Genomic DNA, 23,720 nt, shown 5'->3' with positions numbered 1-23,720 from the left:
ATTTTAAATAAATGCTTCCTTTAACGTGATTTATGAAGGCAAGAAACATACTGAAAGCAGACTTCTAAGGTGAACTTCTGGCTATTTCTCGCCTAGCAACTGTAATCAATCTATTAGTCTGACGGACTGTAATTGCCTAATTTAGTTTCAAAAGAATATGAACTCAGTCATCAATGGACAGCAATGTAGAAAACAAATTGAAATGGTGAATATTACAGAATAAACAAAGCTGAAATGTAGCTGTTCAGCTCTTTATCGAAGCCTATTAAGGCATCCAAATTACGAATAACCACCATTCGGTATCAGTTGAATGGAATAGTAACATGTGCAATATTTAGTGTAAATATGCAGACAACTCAGTGAACTAAACCCTAGTATTCTTTTAGCAGAAGGGTTCAATGCCCTTCAATAAATTGAAACATTAGAAACAACTGAATGTGAAATGCACCATTGATACCTCCCAATATGTCCAGCTGTTCCAAATGAAGGTTTTGAACTATTGGCAGACATTACAATCAATACAAATCCCATGGGTAAATTTCATGCCACTTGCTCATAAGATTTACATTATACACTGATTGTAACTTGCCATTGGATCATGCACGCAAGTGTTTTTGAATTATTTACATTTTTGGGCACGAATTTCAATTCAGCCTCCAGCTCTACTTCCATTTCCATCACTTGTCAGGGACCAATGGAAACAGAGAGAATGATCACCCCAGAGGGTGGAGTCCTCTCTCAAGGAGAATCTTCGAGCAGCCGTGTAGTAAGCATGCAAGGAATTGACCCAGAACTGCAAAGCTCCTGGACCAAGTTTCGCTTATCAATAAATATTGTTTGTTAGTAACAAAGTCTGAAATTTCTTGCCATAACAGCCAAAACATAACCATGATGAATCCGAAATCTTACCATCTGACTCTGCATGGCTACTCCTATCATATCAATCACAGGTAAGTCCATCTCTGATTAACTTCTCATACAGCATCATTCGCCACCCACATCCTCCCTCCCTTTGCCAATCCTACATCTTCGGTGTCCACCCATCCCTGATAAAACTCTTCCAATTCACTTACAACTGTACTTTCAAAATACCACTGCCCAACCTTTGCCCGTCTGATCATCACAATATTTCTGCAGCTGCTGATCTGCTCAACAACTCCATGATCTCCAGCCCACATCCCCTTTAAAAAGATTCAAAGAACAAAGAACAATACAGCACAGGAACAGGCCCTTCGGCCTTCCAAGCCCGTGCCGCTCCCTGGTCCAAACTAGACCATTCTTTTGTATCCCTCCATTCCCACTCCGTTCATATGGCAATCTAGATAAGTCTTAAACGTTCCCAGTGTGTCCGCCTCCACCACCTTGCCTGCAGCGCATTCCAGGCCCCCACCACCCTCTGTGTAAAATATGTCCTTCTGATATCTGTGTTAAACTTCCCCCCCCTTCACCTTGAACCTATGACCCCTCGTGAACGTCACCACCGACCTGGGGAAAAGCTTCCCACCGTTCACCCTATCTATGCCTTTCATAATTTTATACACCTCTATTAAGTCTCCCCTCATCCTCCGTCTTTCCAGGGAGAACAACCCCAGTTTACCCAATCTCTCCTCATAACTAAGTCCCTCCATGCCAGGCAACATCCTGGTAAACCTCCTCTGTACTCTCTCCAAAGCCTCCACGTCCTTCTGGTAGTGTGGCGACCAGAACTGGACGCAGTATTCCAAATGCGGCCGAACCAACGTTCTATACATCTGCAACATCAGACCCCAACTTTTATACTCTATGCCCCGTCCTATAAAGGCAAGCATGCCATATGCCTTCTTCACCACCTGTGACGTCACCTTCAAGGATCTGTGGACTTGCACACCCAGGTTCCTCTGCGTATCTACACCCTTTATGGTTCTGCCATTTATCGTATAGCTCCTCCCTACATTATTTCTACCAAAATGCATCACTTCGTATTCATCAGGATTGAACTTCATCTGCCATTTCTTTGCCCAAATTTCCAGCCTATCTATATCCTTCTGTAGCTTCTGACAATGCTCCTCACTATCTGCAAGTCCTGCCAATTTTGTGTCGTCCGCAAACTTACTGATCACCCCAGTTACACCTTCTTCCAGATCGTTTATATAAATCACAAACAGCAGAGGTCCCAATACAGAGCCCTGCGGAACACCACTAGTCACAGGCCTCCAGCCGGAAAAAGACCCTTCCACTACCACCCTCTGTCTTCTGTGACCAAGCCAGTTCTCCACCCATCTAGCCACCTTCCCCTTTATCCCATGAGATCCAACCTTTTTCACCAGCCTACCATGAGGGACTTTGTCAAATGCTTTACTAAAGTCCATATAGACGACATCCACGGCCCTTCCCTCATCAACCATTCTGGTCACTTCTTCAAAAAACTCCACCAGGTTAGTGAGGCATGACCTCCCTCTCACAAAACCATGCTATCATTAATGAGTTTATTCCTTTCTAAATGCGCATACATCCTATCTCTAAGAATCTTCTCCAACAACTTCCCCATCATGGACGTCAAGCTCACCGGCCTATAATTACTCGGGTTATCCTTCCTACCCTTCTTAAATAACGGGACCACATTAGCTATCCTCCAATCCTCTGGGACCTCACCTGCGTTCCTTTTGCTCACTCTTGCTGTATCCTCGGAAAGACTGTGATCTCCATTCCCTTATGTTTACGGGATGCAGACTTAAATGGATATGGCAGACAATTAGCTTAATCTTTTATCACCAAGTCTGGCTGGATGATATAACATGCTATTGGATTCTGCCCTCATCTTCCAAAACAGTACACCATTCCTGGAATACAAGGATAATCCCCTGGCTTATTTTCTGTACCGCAAATCATTTTTAACCCCTCTTCCATGTTTCTGCAGTCTGACGAGTTTGCTCATAGGGACTCAGATTGAAACCATCTTTTCAACTCCCTCTGCCACTTCCTTCCCTTGGCAACTGGAAACTTCCCATAAATTTTATCCCTGGCATAGTCCTAAAACTGCATCCTTCTTTAGCGTCTCCTCCATCTCCCCTCACTGAGCTCATGTTATCCACAAGACCATATTCTGCTCCTTCAACCCTAATCCTAATAAATGCTGATCAGTAAATTTCTCTTTTTGGCACCCATGTTTCTATAGGTACTATTCCCTCACCTTCTAATCTGTCACCATCACCTTTCTCCTCAGAAAAATCAACACTTGGCCCTTGTAAGCTATTGCTCCATCTACAACCACTCTTTCCTCTCCAAAGTCCTCAACTTTGCACTTCCCAAATTCATATCATTTTCCTGGAACCCCATGTTTGAAATCCCATTTCTGCCCCTGTTACAGTACTGAAACAGCTCTTACTGAAGTCACATGTGACATCCTTGTGATAAAGACAAATTATCAATTATCATCCTTCCTGATCTGTCTGCAGCCTTTGACACAGCTGACCACATCATCCTCCTTTAATGCCTTTGCACCATTGCTCAGCTGGATGAGACCCACTGTTGTCCAGCTGGGTGGGACTACACTCGCTTGGTTTCATTCTCATCTCGCTAATTGTACCCAGAGAATCATCTGCAATTTGCTCCCGTAGCATTATCTTTGCAGTCCCTCAAGGATTTATCCTTGGACCCTCCCCACCCACATACAGCTTCTTGGGAACATCATCCAAAAACACAGCATCAGTTTCCACATGTTAACTAATAACATCCAGTTTTACGTCATCACTTCTAGATTCCTCCACTCTTCTCTGAGTAGCCAGACTGTTTGTCTGTCATCTAGCAGAAATTTCCTCCAACTAAATACTGGGGAGATTGATGCCAATGGTCTTCATTCCCCATCACAAATTCCATTCCTTAGCCATAGCTGCATCCCCTCCCTGGCAATTTTCTGAGCCTGAACTAGAATGTTTGCAACACTGGTGTCATATTTCACAGCAAAATAGCTTCTGATCACTTACCTACACAGTCACTAAAATCACCCATTTCCACCTTTGCAACATTGCGCAACTCCTTCCCTCCCATGTCTTATCTGCTGATGAAACCCTGATCCATGTCTTTGTGACTATTCAATACACTCCTGGCTGGCCTCCCACTTTCTACCCTATGTAAACTTGAAGTCGTCCAAAACTCTGCTGTCAGTGTCCAAGCTCACATCAAGTACCTTTCACCCATTGCCATCCTGTTTATTGATGTAAATCCAATTTTAAATACCTCTTTGTTTTCAGTTTCCTTAATGGTGACACCCCTGTCTATCTCGATAATCTCTTCCCAGCCACACAGTCCTCTAAGATATCCAGTAATTCTGGCCTCAAGTATCCCTAATTCTAATCATTCCACCATGGTAGTCATGCCGTAGCTTTCAAGGCCTTAATGCTCTGAAATTCCCTCCCTAAACCCATCTGTCTCAACAGCTCTCTTTCATCCTTCAAGACACTCTTTAAATCTACTCATCTACCCTAATATCTCAAAACATGTCCAGTCAAGCTCCTGTGAAGTTTGAGATGTTTGATTCTATTAAAGGTGCTATATAAATACAAGTTGTTGTTGTTGTAACTTAAACGAAAATAGTATCAGTTATCTATTAAAGGTGCTATATCAATGTAAGTTGTTGTTGTAACTCAAACTAAAATATTAGCAGTTAATGATATTGTTCTGTGAAGATTCATGATGTGGACATTGAAATAGTTATTAATTACAAGCATCTAGATTTAAAATTAGCTGATAAGTTGAATTGGAGGGAGAAGTTTACAGATGTGGTGGCAAGGGACATAAATGATTGTACTATCTCAATGTAGCAAACGCCAGTTTTGCATCACCAACACTCTTTATTGGGCCAAAGGCTCTCCTGAAAGACTCCAGGGTATCTACTGATACAGTCCCCCACACCTAGCCTGATGATCTCCAACCAGTGGAGCCAAATCTGCTGGAGCCAATCTCTCCCCATAAGACTTGGCACATGCCCCCATACAACAACGAGTTGGAGGCAAGATTACTAGGTCTATCAGTTCATTAAAAAGTTTTGAACCGGGGCATCTCGACAGGTAAGACTTATCACATTGAATGTTGGGGCCCTGCACACTGTTCACAATATCACTTTTTGCTATTCATCTCCTCCAATGTTGATAGCATGGAAGAAGTAGCACACACGCTCAGTGTATTGGGCCCAGGCTTCCCCATTGGTATCATAGGGCTCGAGTTTTTAGAAAGAGTCACAATGGCTTTTTCTCTACCGGAGAAATTCTTGATGTTCAGAAGTTGTCTGGAGAAAAAAGATTTTTCTCCTCGTTGCCAATGTAGCAATCCAGCCTAATGTTGGTTAGTTTCCCGTGACCAACACCCTTTATCATGCACCAAAGGAAAAGGCTGCTCCCGCGCCTTACAATCAGGTTGTCTTCACCTTGGGACCTACAACTCCGGTCGGGTAAAGTTACTGGCTTAAAAAACCCCACTAACTGTTTTCCATTGGGTGAGCCTCTACTCCCTCTATAAGGCAACTTGCAATCCATGAATCCCACCGGTAGATCTATTGATGATCCCCCGTGGCCTTTGCAGTTGTCATAACATCCCTCCCTCCTTAGGTCCATGATCTCTTCCAGGAGCTCCTATCCATTGTTTAGCGCTTTCGAAATGGATCCCACTGTCAGGAAACTTTTCTATACAGCTGTAGTTGAGAGCGTTGTCCTTTCTGGATGCCTCACCTGCTACTGTTGTATTAAGAAAATAGATTCTTTAAGGGTACAGAGGTTACTGAATCAAGCAGGATGGGTACTTGATGAGCAAATCTACCTTGATTAAATCTGCCCCTCGAAGAATTTTGACGAAAGTAAAGTGTCATGAACAATGAGAATCATCCCCTGCCTCAATATTACTGCTGGAAACTTTCAAGGAAAAGGCTAAAATCCCTCAGAGGCAGGACAATCGATTCCTGAACTTGCCTGTGCCCATCTTGGCAAGAATTTTTAACAGGAGTCTGATGAATGGATGATGATATGCACTCAATGTGAAATGTACTGATTAGTTATTTCAATGCACTGGAATAGTTTTTAATACATTTTAGTTCAAATTAAATCTCTATGATAGGATCATTTTCTTTCTTATTGTTATCATTCATATATACGTCATTTTTTAAATGAATGAGCAATGTAACCAAAATGAATTTCCGTTCAGACAAAAAAGTGAAATTGAATTGAATTTAATATCCTTTTCTGAGTTTTAAGTGTCTTAAGTGAAAAGAGGGTGGAGATTCTTGTATCTCAAGTGATAGGATGTACATCAACTTTTTCATCTCCAAGTTGCCTTCTTGTTTAAAAAGTTACCATTGACATCAGAGGATCATCATTAGAAGGAATTCTGAACTGCATAATCGTGGTTACTTTTATTGCAATACAATGAGCTGTAATATTGCGTATTAAAAAACCCCACAGAACTTGCATTTATATAAAGCCTTGTCACATCTCTCACAGTATCCCGAAATGCCGCATGCACAATAAATCACTCTGACATACAGTCACGTTGTTGCCAAGAATTGTGAAATCATGTGTTTGGTCAGATTTACATGTCTATTATTGAAATTAGAAGCCAAGGGTACGTCCCTGTCCTTAGATTAATTGAAGATGGAGCCAGACAATTTCTGGAGTACACAATTTAAAGTTTCGAAGATGGAATTGTGCTGAGCTCATGTGCCTCTTAGTTGGCTGGGTGAATAAATCAGTAATTTTCATGCACTCTCTGGAATGCTCTGACTTATACCAGGACATAGGCGCTATAGATACCCTCAGCCTTCCTGTGATTTAAGTAGGCATTCTTCAGGTTCAGATTTAGATAGAGTCAGGTGATTTTCAATTGGTGTTCTGCATGAATCAGTGCCGGGGCCTCAGCTCTTTACCATCTATATTAATTACATAGATAAAGAAACCAAGAGTAATGTATCTAAGTTTGCTGACAATACAGAGCTGGGTGGAATGTAAGCTATGAGGAGGGCACAAAGAGTCTGCAAAGAAATACAGATAGGTTAAGAGAATGGACAACAAGGTGGAGTATATTGTAGGGTTACTTCCTTTGCTAGTAAGAACAAAAAAGCAGAATATTTTTTAAAAGGTAAGAAACTTCTAAATGCTGACATCCAGAGAAACTTGGGTATGCCCCTATAAGGCAGAGTTAGCATGCAGGTACAGCAAACAATTAGGAAGAAAAGTGGCATGTTGGTCTTTATTGCAAGCGGTTGGAGTATAAAAGTAAATAAGTCTTGCTACAATTGGACAAGTTTTGGTGAGACCACACATGAAGTAATATGTGCACTTTTTGCCTCCATATTTAAGGAAAGGTATATCTGCATTGAAGGTTTTACAGCGAAGGTTCACCAGAAAAATTTCTGGGTTGAGAGGGTTGTCCTATGAAATGAGACTGAAAAACTGGGTCCATACTGTAAAATTTAGATGAGTGAGGTGATCTCATTGAAATGTACAAGACCATAAGACATAGAAGCAGAATTAGGCCACTCGGCCCATCGAGTCTGCTTCACCATTCAATTATGGCTGATATTTTTCTCATCCCCATTCTCCTGTCTTTTCCCCATAACCTCTGATCCCTTTATTAATCAAGAACCTATCTATCTCTGTCTTAAAGATACTCAATGATCTGGCCTCCACAGCCTTCTGTAGAAAGAGTTCCACAAATTCACCACTCTCTGGCTGAAGAAATTCCTCCTCATCTCTGTTTTAAAGGATCGTCCCTTTAGTCTGAGGTTGTGCCCTCTGGTTCTAGTTTTTCTTACCAGTGGAAACATCCTCTCCACATCCACTCTATCCAGGCTTCGCAGTATCCTGTAAGATCCAATAAGATCCCCCCTCATCCTTCTAAACTCCAATTACAGACCCAGAGTCCTCAACTGTTCCTCATACAACAAGCTCTTCATTCCGGGAATCATTCTTGCGAACCTCCTCTGGACCTTTTCCAAGGCCAGCACATCCTTCATTAGATACGGGGCCCAAAACTGCTCACAATACTCCAAATGGGGTATGACCAGAGCCTTATACAGCTTCAGGAATGCATCACTGCTCTTGTATTCTAGCCCTCTCAACATGAATGCTAACATTGCATTTGTCTTCCTAACTGCCAACTGAACCTGCACGTTAATCTTCAGAGAATCTTGAACAAGGACTCCCAAGTCTCTTTGTGCTTCTGATTTCCTAGGCATTTTCCCATTTAGTAAATAGTTTATGCCTCCATTCCTCCTTCCAAAGTGCATAACCTCACACTTTTCCACATTGTATTCCATCTGCCACTTCTTTGCCCACTCTCCGAACCTGTCCAAGTCCTTCTCCAGCCCCCCTGCTTCCTCAATACTACCCGTCCCTCTACATATCTTTGTGTCATCTGCAAACTTAGCAACAGTGCCTTCAGTTTCTTCTTCCAAATCATTAACGTATACTGTGAAAAGTTGTGGTCCCAGCACCGACCCCTGAGGCACACCACTAGTCACCGGCTGCCATCCTGAAAAAGACTCCTTTATCCCTACTCTCTGCCTTCTGCCAATCAGCTAATCCTCTATCCATGCCAGGATCTTACCCTTAACATCTTACCCATAACAAGATTCTGAAAGGCTTGACACGGTTGATGCTGAGAGGCTGTTTTTCCTGGCTGAGAATTCTATAACTTGGGGCACAGTCCTAGAATAAGAGGTTTATCATTTAGGACCAAGATGGGGATAAATTTCTTCAATCAAGGATTGTGAATCTTTTGATTTCTCTACCCCAAAGGATTGTGGATGCTCTCTTCTCTGTGAGTATATTTAAAAACAGATTTTTGGTTTCTGAGGGAATCAAGACATATGGGGAGCCAGCCAGCAGAAAAGTGGAGTTGAGGCAGAAGGTCAGCATGAACGTATTAAATGGTGGGGCAGACCTGAGGGGCTGTATGGGCTACTCCTGCTCCTTATTTTTTTTCTGTTATGTTGTTAACTCAATTGTACATTTTGAAGAGAAAATGGAGAAATTAGCAAATAAATGTCAGAAGAAGGCCGGCAAAATTTTTGTTCTGAATATGCAAGAAGTAATCAGATATGTGTACCAACCTCCATAAATGAAATCCCAAAACTCCACACATCTGAATGTATTCCGTACTGTTCACCCGCTATCCTTTCAGGCTGTAAAAGGAACATAATAACACTTTAAGGCCTGCATTTTTGAACCATAATCGAAAATTTAACCCAATGGAAATCACTGAATATATTTCCACTTCAGTTTCATAATAATCTGAATTAAAAAGGTTTCAATACCTCCTCCCATTTAATAAAAAAAAAGCTTTACACAGTTCAATTTCTCGCGTGACAGTCAAGCAGGCAACACATTCATAACCTCCACCAATGTTGTTCTTAAGGTGGTCTCTTGCAGGTACAGGAAAGAATCCTTCTGATTTCACCAGCCTCATGTGAAAAAGGCAGACAAGGATTGAATCATAATCGCAAATCTGCTGCCCAATACACAGAAGGGGCAATGAAGTGTTTTAATGAGGAATCCACATGATATTCAATAAATATTACCACTTTGAACTCTTAATACATTCCAATGGTTGCAATCAATATAGTGTTCTAAAAGTGATATACATTTCACTCACAGGCCAAGATATATAAAGTAAAAAATTAATAAAAGGTTCTAATTTTTACTTTTCAATAATGCTGTTGTCATACCATATCACTGGAGGGGGACTGATAACAGTACAAATAATTTCTTTGTAATAAGATCAGTGGTTCAATAATGATTTAAGGCTGGCCTGCTGAATTTAACTTGTTTGTTCTTTATAAAGGGATTATCTGGGGCACAACAAAAGACCCTCAAATTTCTAGACAATGGGTCAAATTCAACTTAGTTTCAAGCTAAGCAATGGCAAAAAAAAACACAATTTATTGTTTGCAAGGCAATTATTAACTGTATCAAAATGAGAATAGGGTGGTTGGGTAGTGATAAAAAAAATCAAATTAGATCTGGTGTTTTACAAGAAGGATGAGAAAACATGCAACCAGTTTTAATTATAGGTTCTCCCACTACAGAGTACCTTCAAAACCTAATTTACATTAACCTTCAGGTTATATGATTAAATAAAGCAGTTTTTCCCCATTCAATTACACAGCGATAATTGGCTATAATCAACAGTAATGAAGGGCAAAAGGGTAACCCAATAAGTGCAAAACTACATGTTAAGTTCTTTGGAAGTATTAAAAGCAAAACACTCAGCAGTCAATTGTTAAATGGAAGAGTGAGGGGTTTTAACACCTTCAATTTTCTTCTGCAAAGCCTTTGCCTGAACAGAGGCTGCATTTCCACTGGTATTCAGGACTGTTTATATTTGATTTCCAAATCCAATCAGAATTTATCTGATTCTATTCCTCCTCTATCCCTTTCTAAAAATCCCGATCAGAAGAGTTAACATTTCAGTCGTCAGCTCTAACCACTTTTGTTTTAGGTTAAGTGCGGTGCTAGCAATCACAATATCATTAGATTCGGAGTAATTACGGAAAAGGACAAGAAAAATCAAATGTGAAGATACTCATTTGGAGGAGAGCTAATTTCAGTGAAAAGGAATTTGATCGAGCTGGATTGGAATCAAAGGCTGACAGGTGAAACAGTAAATGAGCAATGAGAGACCCACAAAGATGATAGTTTGGATGCAGACTAAACACATTGCCAACAGGGGGAAAGGAAGGGCATCTAAAACTTGAATTTGCTGGATGACTAGAAATAAAGAGATTAGAATGAAACTGAAAGGAAGCCTTATGATAAATATGAGTTTTGGAATAGAACAGAAAATCAAACCGAATTCCAAAAGTACAGAGAAAAGTTTATTTATTAGTCACAAGTAGGCTTACATTAACGCTGCAATGAAGTTGCTGTGAAAATCCCCTAGTCGCCACACTCCGGCGCCTGTCCAGGTACACTGAGGTAGAATTTAGCATGGTCAGTGCACCTAACCAGCACATCTTTCAGACTGTGGGAGGAAACAGGAGCATCCAGAGGAAACCCATGCAGAAACGGGGAACACATGCAGACTCCACACAGATAGGGAATCAAACCTGGGTCCCTGGCACTGTGGGGCAGCAGTGCTAACCACTGTGCCACCGAGAGTACTGAAAAAGAAAATAAGCGGGATAAAAAGAGTACATGAGAATAGATCAACGGGCAAAATAAAAGGGAATGCAAAACTTTTTAAAAACAATATATAAATAGTAAAAGGGCTGTCAAAGAGAGGTGGACTGATGTGGAAAGATCTTCTGGGAGTAGAGGACATGGCTGAGGTGCTAAGTAAATACCTTGCTTCTGTCTTCACCAATGAAAAGAATGCTGTGAATGTCACATTAAATAAGTAGGTTGAAGTAGAAATGGAAAAGGATAACAGGTTAAGATGAGGTATTTAAAAGTTTGGCAGCACTCAAAGTAGAAAGCAGGTCAGGATGGCATGCCTCCAGGTTGCAGGCGATGAAAAGTACACAAACTCAGGCCAGAAATTTCCAATCCTCAAATACGTGAGCTGTGTCAGAGGATTGGAGGACTGCAAACTTAACACCTCTGTTCAAAAAAGGGGAGAGGGATAAACCCAGCAACTACTGACCAGTCAGCCTGAGGGCAGACATGGGAAACTTTGAGAGATAATAATTCAGGACAAATTTAATTAACACTTGAAAAATATGGGTTAATAAATGAAAACCAGGCGAGATTTAGTAAAGGCAAAACATGTTTGAATAATAATTGAGTGCTCTGATGAACTGAGAGGGTTGATGAGAATTTTGCAGTGGATGTTGTGTATACAGACTTGCAAAAGGCGCTTGAATAATGCACCACATAAAAACATGTTCACAAAATTGAAGACCTTGAAAGAGGCAACAGCTGCATGAACATTTGCTAAGGGACAAAAATCAGACAGTACAGACTGGAGGGATGTTTATGATAGTGTCCTCCAGAGTTTGGTATTAGGATCACTTTTTATGCATATTAATAACCCAGACCTGCATTTATACAAAATAATTTTTTAAAATTCATTCATGGGACATGGGCATTGCTGGCTGGCCAACACTTACTGCCCGTCTCTAGTTGCCCTTGGCTAGGCCATTTCAGAGGGCAGTTGAGAGTCAACCACATTGCTGTGGCTTTGGAGTCACATGTAGGCCAGACCAGATACGGTCGGCAGATTTCCTTCCCTAAAGGACATTAGTGACCAGATGGGTTTTTCTGACAATTGATAATGGTTCCACGATCACCAGTAGATTCTTAATTCCAGATAATTTTTATTGAATTCAAATTCCACCATCTGCCGTGGTGGTATTCAAACCCAGGTGCCCAGAACATTACCTGAGTTTTTGGATTAATAGTCTCGTGATAATACCACTAGGTCATCAGCTCCCCAAATTCCAAAGTTTGCAGATGTTATTAAATTCAAAAATGTAAAAGTAAAGTTTAAATTTTATTTATTAGTCACAAGGCTTACATTAACACCGCAATGAAGTTACTGTGAAATTCCCCTAGTCGCCACAGTCCGGCACTTATTCGGGTCAATTCACCTAACCAGCACATCTTTCAGAATGTGGGAGGACACCGGAGCACCCGGAGGAAACCCACGCAGACACAGGGAGAACGTGCAAACTCCATACAGACAGTGACCCAAGCCGGGAATCGAACCTGGATCCCTGGCGCTGTGAAGCACCACTGTGCTACTGTGCTGCCCCTGTAGTATGTAGTATTAAATGTGGTAAACAATGAGGATATTAATAGACTTCAACAGGACATTGCTGAAATAGGCAGGCACATAACAGATGCATTTATTGCAGAGAAGTCTGAAGAGATTCATTTAGCAGGGGAGGCAATACAAATCATATGGCACAATTGTAAAGGTGCACAGAAACCTGGTGGTGCACATGCAAAAATCTTGGAAAGCGACAGACTAAGTTGAGAGGGCTGTTAATAAAACAGATGGGATTCTTAGTTTTGTAAACAAAGTCATAGTGTACAAAAGGAAGGAAGTTATTTAAACCTTTTTAATTAGCCTCCAGCTGGAGTATTGTGATCAAGTCTGGGTACCATATTTTAGGAAGAATGTCTAACCTTGGAGAGAGTGCAGAGGGATCAGGGAAGTGGGACTTCGGTTATGTGGAGAAACTAGAGAAGTTGGGATCATTGTACTTATAGCAGAGAAGTCTCTGGGAGATCTGATGATGTTTTCCAGAATCATGATGGGTTTTGATAGAGTAAAAATGGAGAAACTCTCCAATGGCAGAAGGGTCAAAAGCTGGAGTACATATATTTAAGGTTATCAGAAAACAAATCTGAGACATGATCGGGGAGGGGACATGATCGAAAGGGAACTGAATATCTACTAAAAAAGGAAAAACTTGCAGGACTATGGGGAAAGATTGAGTAGCTCTTTCAAAGAGCTGGCAGGGACACAACGGCCTCCTTCTGTGCTGTATCATTCTATGATTCTTTTCTATGATAGCAGCACTATTCCTATACACACATTTTATCCACCCAGTGGCAAACTCAAAGCAAACCTACCAGATTTGGTAGCTGCAAACACTTGCTTTTTTACATCTAGTTTTCTTGGGTAATGCCCATAATTAAACCAGCAATTCTACATTTCCATTTTACACTATTGTAGACCAGTACTTCAGACAGATGCTGTGCAACCATAGAATCAGTACAGAAGGAGGCCATTCGGCCCTTTGAGTCTGCACCGACAACAATCTCACCCAGGCCCTATCCCCGTAACCCCATGTATTTAATCTCCTAATCCCCCTGACACTAAGGGACAATTTAGCATGACCAATGCACCTAACCTGCATATCTTTGGACTCATCAATATCAAGCATGTTTCAGTCTGTTTAGAATGTGCAATACTACTGAACACATAGGGCACTCCATAAAAATAACACAAAAGTTAAAAAACTTAATCTTGGATATAGAAATCTACATTTGAATCTGGCATTGTACAGCAGTATAAGAGGGTAAAGGATCTGAGTAAGGAAGGATTAGAGTAAGTATGCCCCCTATGGAGGCAGAACTCACATGGGGGAATAATATTCTTCTATGCTAATATTTCTATAATTTCAAGTTACCCAATGGGTTTAATCTCACATAACCAGCACCATTTTGATTGCATGCATAATTATCAAAGAATGTTCATATTATGTCAATATCTTAGGGGGGAAAATATCAACAAAAGAGTTTCTATTGTGAATTAGGCACTTATTGAGGACATCAAAGAATGAGGTTGTTTTATGGAAGTCAGAATTTTCAAGAAAACTAGACAGAGCATGGATTATGTGAACAGGTAGATCAGGTACCAGAAGTACAGTAACAAACAGGGTACAGACATCTGGTGATTATGTTACTGAACTAATAATCAGAAACTTAGATTAATAATAGAGATTAAATTCCACCATGGCAGTTTGAGAATTCAAATCCAATCTTAAAAATCTGGAATTAAAAATCTGGAATCAGTAAAAGTGACCATTAAGTTGTAAGATTGTTACGAAAGTCATCAATGTCTTTGAAGGTACTAATCCTGTCATCCTCTCCTGGACTCCGGTCCAACACCAATGCAATTGTCTTTTAACTGCCCTCTGAAGTAGTCCAACAAGGCATTATTATGGGATATGATCGTAAAGTTTTTGTATTGCGCGACTAGTAACCTCAAGGCATGGACAGATAATCTGGGGACATGAATTCAAATCCACCCAGCTGCTGAGGAATTTAAATTCAGTTGATTAAATAAATCTCGATCTAGTTCCAGTCATGGTGACCATGAAACTACCAGATTTTTGTAAAATTCCAACTGGTTCACTAATGTCTTTTAGTGAAAGAACACTGCTGTCTTTACCTGGTCTAGCCTATGTGACACCAGGCTCTCAGTGCATTTTGGTAGAACTAACGTAGGGGGGAGCTATACGATAAATGGCAGAACCATAAAGGGTGAAGATACGCAGAGGGATCTGGGTGTGCAAGTCCACAGATCCTTGAAGGTGACGTCACAGGTGGAGAAGGTAGTGAATAAGCATATGGCATGCTTGCCTTTATAGGATGGGGCATAGAGTATAAAAATTGGGGTCTGATGTTGCAGTTGTATAGAACGTTGGTTCGGCCGCATTTGGAATACTGCGCCCAGTTCTGGTCGCCACATTACCAGAAGGACGTGGAGGCTTTAGAGAGAGTGCAGAGGAGGTTTACCAGGGTGTTGCCTGGTATGGAAGGGCTTAGTTATGAGGAGAGATTGGGTAAACTGGGGTTGTTCTCACTGGAAAGACAGGGGATGAGGGGTGACCTAATAGAGGTGTATAAAATTATGAAAGGCATAGATAGGGTGAATGGTGGGAAGCTTTTTCCCAGGTCGGTGGTGACGTTCACGAGGGGTCATAGGTTCAAGGTGAGGGGGGGCGGGGAGGTTTAACACGGATATCAGAAGGACGTATTTTACACAGAGGGTGGTGGGGGCCTGGAATGCGCTGCCGGGCAAGGTGGTGGAGGCGGACACACTGGGAACGTTTAAGACTTATCTAGATAGTCACATGAACGGAGTGGGAATGGAGGGATACAAAAGAATGGTCGAGTTTGGACCAGGGAGCGGCACGGGCTTGGAGGGCCGAAGGGCCGGTTCCTGTGCTGTATTGTTCTTTGTTCAGTAACCTGGTTGACATTTATCTGTCCTCAAACAGACTAGCAAGCCTCTCAGTTACATCAAAAACCTAAAAGACAGATCATCTGGCATCAACCTCGGCACCAAATTCAGACATGACAAAGGCACACATGTCCAGTCCTCCTCACTAACACCTGTAAATTTGTGGCATGTGTACATTGAGGGTATCCTCCATCATACTGTTGGGTATCATCGCTGTGGAAATACGATAAATCAGAACGGATCTAGCAGCTGAAAACTAGGCATCCAAGAGGAACCACCATCAGCAGCATAATTGTATTCCACTACAATATGTAACCTCATGGCCTGGCATATCCCTCACTCTATCACTGCCACGTTAATCAGGTACCAACCCTGGTTCAGTGGGGAATATGAACGAGCATTCTGGGGCCAGCATCGTGTGTGTCTAAAACTGAGGCACATGGACTAAATGCATGCTAAACAGTGGACAGAAGTTAGAAATAGATCAGATCAAAGCTCTGCAATGCTGCCAAATCCCGTTGCGAATGGTGGTGGGCAATTAAACAACTAACAGGGAGTGGATGTCCCCATCTGAAATGAAGGCAGAGATTAGTACATCTGTGCAAAAGACTCGGCTGAAGTGTTTGCAATCACCTACGGCCAGCAGTGCCGAGTGAATGAGCAATTATGTTCTCCTGCTCAGCTTCCCTGCATCATAGATGCCATTCTTCAGTCAATTTGATTCACTCCATGTGGTACCAAGAAATGTCTTTACACACTGGGGACAGTAAGGCCACAGGCCCTGACAACATGCTGGCTGAAAACTTGTGATCCAGAACTAGTTACACCTCTAGCCAAGCTGTTCCAGTGCAGCTACAACATTGCCACCTAGCCAATGAAGTCCAAAATTGCCCCGGTATGCCACGTCCACAAAAAGCAGGGAAAGTTCGATCTGATCAGATACCTATCATTGGCCTACTCGCAGTCATCAGCAAAGTGATGGAGGTGGCACGACATCACAGGGTCCTAGGAAAATTGAAGTTAATGAGAATCAGGCTGTCCAATGGTTGGAATCATAACTTGCACAAAGGAGATGGTTGTGGCTTTGAAGGGCAATCATCTTTCAGTCACTGCAGGAATTCCTCATGGCAGTGTCCTAGGTTGAAACCATCTTTAACTGCTTCATCAATCACCACCCTCCCTCATAATGTCAACAGATGTATGCTGATGATTGCACAGTGTTCAGTCCAGAGATAAAGAAGAAGACCTTGCCCGCACGCAGCAATTCTTGGAAAACATTCAGGCTTGGCTTCATAAACAGCAAGTGACATTCATGACAGGCAATAACCATCTCCAAAAGGGATGAGTCTAATTGCCTCCCCTTCTTATTCAACAGCAGTATCATCTTCTAATCCCCACCACCCTGAGGGGGGCCAGGGGGGGGTGTCATCATTGACCAAACCTTATGGTTTTAAGTCACATAAATACTGTGGCTACTGTAGCAGCTTTGAGGCTGGGAAATATGCGGTGAGTTACTCAACTCCTGTCACCCAAAGCCTTTTCACTATCTACAAGGCTTAAGTCGCAAGTGCGGTGGAATATTTTCTATTTCTCTGCAGGAATGCAGCTCCAACAACACTTAAGGAGCTTGACAGTAGCCAAGACAAAGCAGCCTGCTTTGTCGGCATGTCATTTACCACCTTTACTTTCATCCCTCCATCACAATTGACAAGATGCCCTGGAATATTTTGCCAAAATATGTTCAGCAGTATCTCCCAAACCTGCAACCTCTACCATGTGACATTACTGTGCCTTTAAGGAATGTATTTGTGTCATGTTTCTTCTGAAGGGTCTGTTTTGTACTTCAACTCTGATTATGGTGCCAATTGTGTATAGCCAGCAGCCCACCTACTGATACTTCACAAGGTTAATTGTTCCTAACTATTGGAGCATTTGTTTTAATCTGGGCTAATGCATTACTGTTATTCTTAGAGTTGTTCCCTGGAGTTTTCAGAGTCGGGTTTGATTAGCTTGATTGACAAGAAAATCACGTGTGGGTGGAGCTAGGCTTACAGAGGAAAAACAGGCAATTGCAGTTTGAATTTGAAAAGAACAGGATCTCTTTTACTCTCTCTCTCTTTCTGGAAATTGAAGTCTGGAACCTGCTTGGGAACAAGTATCTCTCTCTGGAGATCTGCAAAAGCCAAAGAGTGTTTTTGTTCTCTCTCTGGAGTTCTGCTGTGTGAAGACAGGTTTGTCTCTGAGGCTGCTGTCTGACAGTCAGAAGACAGGTGTCTCTCTATATCTCTGTCCGGAGGGGTTACAAGGCTGGAGGACTGGGAATTCACTGTGGATCTTGCTAACTGATTCGAAGAAGGGTTTACATCTATAGGGGATATTGCTCAAATTGGAACTAATAGAAATAGTTAGCAGTTTAGAATTATACCTTCTCATGTTTAAGTATTTCAAATGGTAAGAGTTATGCTAATTCTTTGTGTTATATTTTAACTGTTAACTAAAGTTTGTTTTAATAAAAGCTTTCTAGTGGGTCAATAGAATCACACCTGGACCGAAACAACTTATGCTCACGTTAATGCCAAAATCAAAAATAGTTGGAGTCTAGGTTAACATCACAATTTACCTTGGAGTTGCTGATCTGGTCCCCAACAACAACCTGGAAGAAAAAGGGCAGCAGGCACATGGGGAGACCACCATCACCAAGTTACACACCACCTGAACGCAGAAATATATAGCTGATTCTTCACTGTCGTTTAGTCAAAATTCTGGAATTTCCTTACCTAACACCATTGTGGGCATACCTTTTCCACGGATTGCAACAGTTCAGAATGGGGACTTGCCACCTCCTCAAGGAGAATTAGGGATGGGAAATAAATGCTGGCCTTGCCAGCGCTGCCCATCATTCCAAAAATGAACAAATTTTTAAAAATTAAAAGCTGCTGAATTACATCAAACTACTACAGACACAGACTGCAGCAGATAAAATTGGCCTATCACCATCTGCTCAGGGCAACATGGGAAAAGGCTGTAAGAGCTGAAGTTTCCACCAACATCCACATCTTGAAAATTAAAAAACTACTACTTTTAAAATCCAGGCTCACAGATTGGCTAGAACTACCTCATTGTTTTCACCCTATCCTTTGTGTGAACTCCGGTTCACACCAATGCCACTTATTTATTAAAAATCAACATCAATGATTATGGTTCTTGATCTAGACAATTCTCTAATTATGTGAGCACATAATCCACTTACAGGCCTTTCATCAACTCCCTCCTGAACTGCCCCAAGAGTTATCCTAACCCAGCCTGGACAATCAATGAAGGTTTCCTCACTGTGTTGTGGGAAACACCTTGGCCGGAATTTTACCGCCTCACCCGCCCACCCCAGAATTGGGACGGGTGAGGTTTGCTGAATGGCATTCTCTGTTGTCCTGTGGTGGGATCTTACGGGCCTTGGGCGGGCGAGGCAGTAAAATTCCAGCACTTATCTCCATTTGGAGTCTCTCATCAGAAGCACAGCTGAGACCAGGAATTTGGCATGTGGGAAATCTCAAGTACATAATTCATATCCAATCCAAAGCATTTTAGTACACACCTTCAAGAATATCTGTTCAAACTAACTACAGTTCTAGTTTACACTTAAAGTAATTGTATACCAGTTAAGACTTTAGGAGAAAAGACATTCACAATGCTGCAGTATTTATGCTTGACATGTATCCATTTCCAGACTTTGTAACCTGAATTTAACCAAAATAACATGATCAGTCTTCAAGGTGAGTAACATATCCCTTTATACAGATGTAGCATCTCAAAGTAGAGTAAACATTTTCTGTGTAATTTCAAGGTTATTAAAAATGGTATTATAATAAAAGCATCAGTCAGATTTGCTTGATGCAACACTATTTGGAAAAGTACTCAAAGAAATCCACAGCAATTCGATTAATGGCCAAGGATGTGTTTAAGCTGGATTTTCATGAGCTACTCTTCACTCAAAGTAACAAAAAATTCCATCCAATTAGACAATGCTACAAAAGCCCATCATATAAAAAGGGACTTATGTGTTTGAAGTCAGCTTTACTGATTTGTCCAGCTGTGCTTTTTTCAGGTCTTTTTCATTCAATAAACCACATTAAGATTAGATTGTTAGAAAGGCAATATTCTTATTACTTGCACAAATGGACAGTAATTGAAAATATCACACTTAATAAATACATTTTTAATGTTTAATACTTAGGCCTTAAGTTTAATTTAACATCCTGAAAGATTTAGCATCATCTAACAATTAAGTATAGATTTGGGGCCAGTTAACCGATAAATGCAGTGCACTCACATGATTCTCAATGCAGTGGTAGGATACAGCTTTGTGTCCAAGGCTCTCAAGACTGAGAGTTTTCCTTGCCCACCAGATCTTTGACAGATTGTGTTAAATGAATGCCCCAGACCCATTTTGTTTCTTCTCAAGGAAGAGAGAAAATTTGCCTTTTCTTGCCAATTTTCTCCTGAAGGCACTGACTCAATGCTGAGGTCTAGTTCCATGGGCACTGGTCACTCTTAAGGAACCTAGCAAAATAGTCATAATTTACATCTGCACACACAGCTAATTAACCATAGAGCAGGGCAACAACAATTTGTATTTATGTGGTGCCTTTAATGTAATAAAATGTCCCAAGTTGCTACACAGCACCATTATAAAGCAAAATTTGATACAGAGGCACAAAGGAGATATTAGGGCAGATAAGCAAAAGCTTGGTCAGGGAAATGGGCTTAAGGAGTGTTGTAAAGAAAACACGAGAGGTAGAAAGTGTTTCGGAAGGGAATTTTAGAGCTTAGGCAGCTAAAAGTGCATCCGCCGATGGTGAAGCAATTAAAATTGGAGATGATCAAGGGGCCAGTAGTAGAGCAGCAGAGACATCTTGGAGAGTTGTGGGGCAGGCAGATATTATAGAAACAGGAAGAGGCAAGGCAATAAAGGATTTGAAATCAAGAATGAGAATTTTAAAATCAAGGCAGTGTTTAACCAGGAACCATCATAGGTTAATGAGCACAGGGGTGATCAGTGAACAGGGCTTGGTGTGAGTAAGGACACAAGCAGTAGAGTTTTGGATGACCTTAAGTTTACAGGTGGTAGAATGTAGTTGTCAGCAGGAATGCACTGGAACAGTCTCGTCTAGAGGTAACAAAGGTTAGGTGAGAACTCGTCAGCTGATGAGCTGAAGCAGAAGTGCAGTTGGGCAACCTTATATAGGTGGAACAGAAAATCATAGAATCCCTACAGCGCAGGAGGCCATTCAGCCCATCAAGACTGCACTGACCACAATCCCACCCAGACCCTATTCCCGTAACCCCACATATTTACCCTGCTAATCCCCTGACACTAGGGTCAATTTAGCATGGCCAATTCACCTAACCCACACAATTTTGGATTGTGGAAAATCTCAGCAGGTCTGACAGCATCTGTGGAGAGAATAGAGCCAACGTTTCCAGTCAGGATGACCCTTTGTTGACGAAAGGTCATCCTGACTCGAAACGTTGGATCTATTTTCTCTCCACAGATGCTGTCAAACCTGCTGAGATTTTCCAGCATTTTCTGCTTTTGTTTCTGATTCCAGCATCAACAGTATTTTGCCTTTATCCTATATAGGTGGAAATAGGCAACTTTAATGACGGCGGGTACACATAGTTAGAAGTTTCTTTCTGCTCTCTGGCTCAAATATGACCCAGGTTACAAACTGTGGCTCAAATATGATCCAGGTTGCAAACTGTCTGGTTCAGTCTCAAAAGGGATGGAGCCAGTAGCAGGTTTGTCTTTCCAATATTTACTTGGAGGAAACTGTTGCCCATCCAGTACTTGATGTTGGACAAGCAGTCTGATCATTTAGAGAATGTGGAGGATTCATGTATGGAAACTAACATTGTATCTTTGGATGATGACACTGAAAGACAGCACGTAAATTAGATACAGGAGTTGGTCAGGGATATACATCCTTAGAGAATACGAGAGGTAACAATGTAGGAATGGGAAGCAAAGATGATGCAGGTGATTCTCTGGCTCGATTCTCAATTAGATAGATAAAAATAGAAACAGGTAAGTGTGGTCCCACCCAGCTGGACGACAATGGAAAGTCATATTAAGGGGGATGATATGGTCAGCTTGTCAAAGGCTGCTAACCAGTTGAGAAAGATGGGAAGGGATAGTTTACCGTTATCATTGTCACATACAAAAGAGATATTAAGTTTCAATCTAATCTTCACATGCAGAGGTCATTGGATAGTGATCAGGAGTGGGAATTATAACTGATATTCCTCTCTGTACATACGAGTCAATGGTTGCACCCTTCACCTCCCCTGCTGAAAGAAATCAAATCTGGAACTGGGACCCTCCTGTAATTATGGTTGAGCTAGTGACTGGACAAATCCATTGAGCCATGGGGAGAGCTGGAGATTTTTATAAATTCAACAGTTAAATCATGTCCTTCTGATACTCCTCTGAGCAGTCAGACTGCAGTCGTGCACTTCGATCAGCACACTGTATTTTGGATGCAGAATTCTACAAAAGAGATGAAACTAAAAAGTAGATAATTAGAATTATGAAGGAGTGGAAACACATTTTTAAATGTTAGAGTAAAATGGGTTGCCAATTTGATTTGATTTATTACTGTCACATGTTTTAGTATACAGGGAAAAGTGTTGTTTCTTGCGCGCTATAGAGACAAAGCACACCGTTCATAAAGGAGCAAAGGAGAGAGTGCAGAATGTAGTGTTACAGTCATAGCTAGGGTGTAGAGAAAGATCAACTTAATGCAAGGTAGGTCCATTCAAAAGTCTGATGGCAGCAGGGAAGAAGCTGTTCTTGAGTCAGTTCCTGAGATTTTTGTAACTTTTTCCCGACGGAAGAAGGTGAAAGAGAGAATGCCCGGGGTGCGTGGGGTCCTTAATTATGCTGGCTGCTTTTCCGAGGCAGCGGGAAGTATAGACAGTGTCAATGGGTGGGAGGCTGGTTTGAGTGATGGACTGGGCTTTGTTCACGACCCTTTGTAGTTTCTTGCGGTCTTGGGCAGAGCAGGAGCCATACCAAGCTGTGATACAACTAGAAAGAATGCTTTCTATGGTGCATCTGTAAACGTTAATGAGAGCCATAGCGGACATGCCAAATTTCATAGTCTTCTGAGGAAATAGAGGCACTGGTGGGCTTTCTTAACTATAGTGTCAGCAAAGAGGGGACCAGGACAGGTTGTTAGTGATCTGAACACCTAAAAACTTGAAGCTCTCGACTATTTCTACTTCGTCCCCATTGATGTAGACAGGGGCATGTTCTCCACTATGCTTCCTGAAGTCGATGACTACCTCCTTTGTTTTGTTGGCATTGAGGGAAAGATTATTGTCATCGCATCAGTTCACCAGATTCTCTATCTCTTTCCTGTACTCCATCTCGTCATTGTTTGAGATCCAACCCACTATGGTGGTGTCATAAGCAAACTTGAAAATCGAGTTGGAGGGGAATTTAGCCACACAGTCATAGGTGTATAAGGAGTATACCAAGGGGCTGAGGACACAAACTTGTGGGGCACCAGTGTTGAGGATGATCATGGAGGTGTTGTTGTTGCCTGTACTTACTGATTGGGGTCTCTGGGTTAAGAAGTTCAGGATCCAGTCAGAGAGGGAGGAGCCGAGCCCCGGGCAATGGAGTTTGGAGACGAGTTTCATAGGCAAAATGGTGTTGAAGGCTGAGCTGTAGTCAATAAATAGGAGTCTGACATAGATGTTCCAGAGTTGAGTGCAGGGCCAGGGAGATGGCGTCTGCTGTGAACCTGTTGCGGCAAACTGTAGTGGATCCAGGCAGTCCGGGAGGCTGGAATTGATGTGTGTCATGACTAACCTTTTGAAGCACTTCATAATGATGGATGTCAGAGTCACTGGACGCTCGTCATTAAGGCACACTGCTTGGCTTTTCTTTGGCACCAGGATGATGGCAGATAGAGACCTCAGATTGTTGTAAAGAGAGGTTGAAAATGTCTGTGAATACCCTCGCCAGCTGGTCCACGCAGGATCGGAATGCTCCT

At 41.8% G+C, this 23,720-nt stretch overlaps 1 protein-coding gene across 2 annotated transcripts in view; it reads right to left on the bottom strand.

The window, feature by feature from the left end:
* map2k5 (mitogen-activated protein kinase kinase 5) overlaps nt 1–23,720 on the bottom strand; it is a 290,898-nt gene that overhangs the window by 102,041 nt on the left and 165,137 nt on the right. For both annotated transcript variants that reach the window (XM_078241240.1, XM_078241241.1), the window contains one exon: nt 9,077–9,148. In XM_078241240.1, the coding sequence (XP_078097366.1) occupies nt 9,077–9,148 (72 nt within the window). The remainder of the gene's footprint in view (nt 1–9,076; nt 9,149–23,720) is intronic.

Source organism: Mustelus asterias, chromosome 24 (genome assembly GCF_964213995.1).
Source record: "Mustelus asterias chromosome 24, sMusAst1.hap1.1, whole genome shotgun sequence".
Taxonomy (NCBI): Eukaryota; Metazoa; Chordata; class Chondrichthyes; order Carcharhiniformes; family Triakidae; genus Mustelus; species Mustelus asterias.
This window is presented reverse-complemented; position numbering and strand designations above follow the sequence as displayed.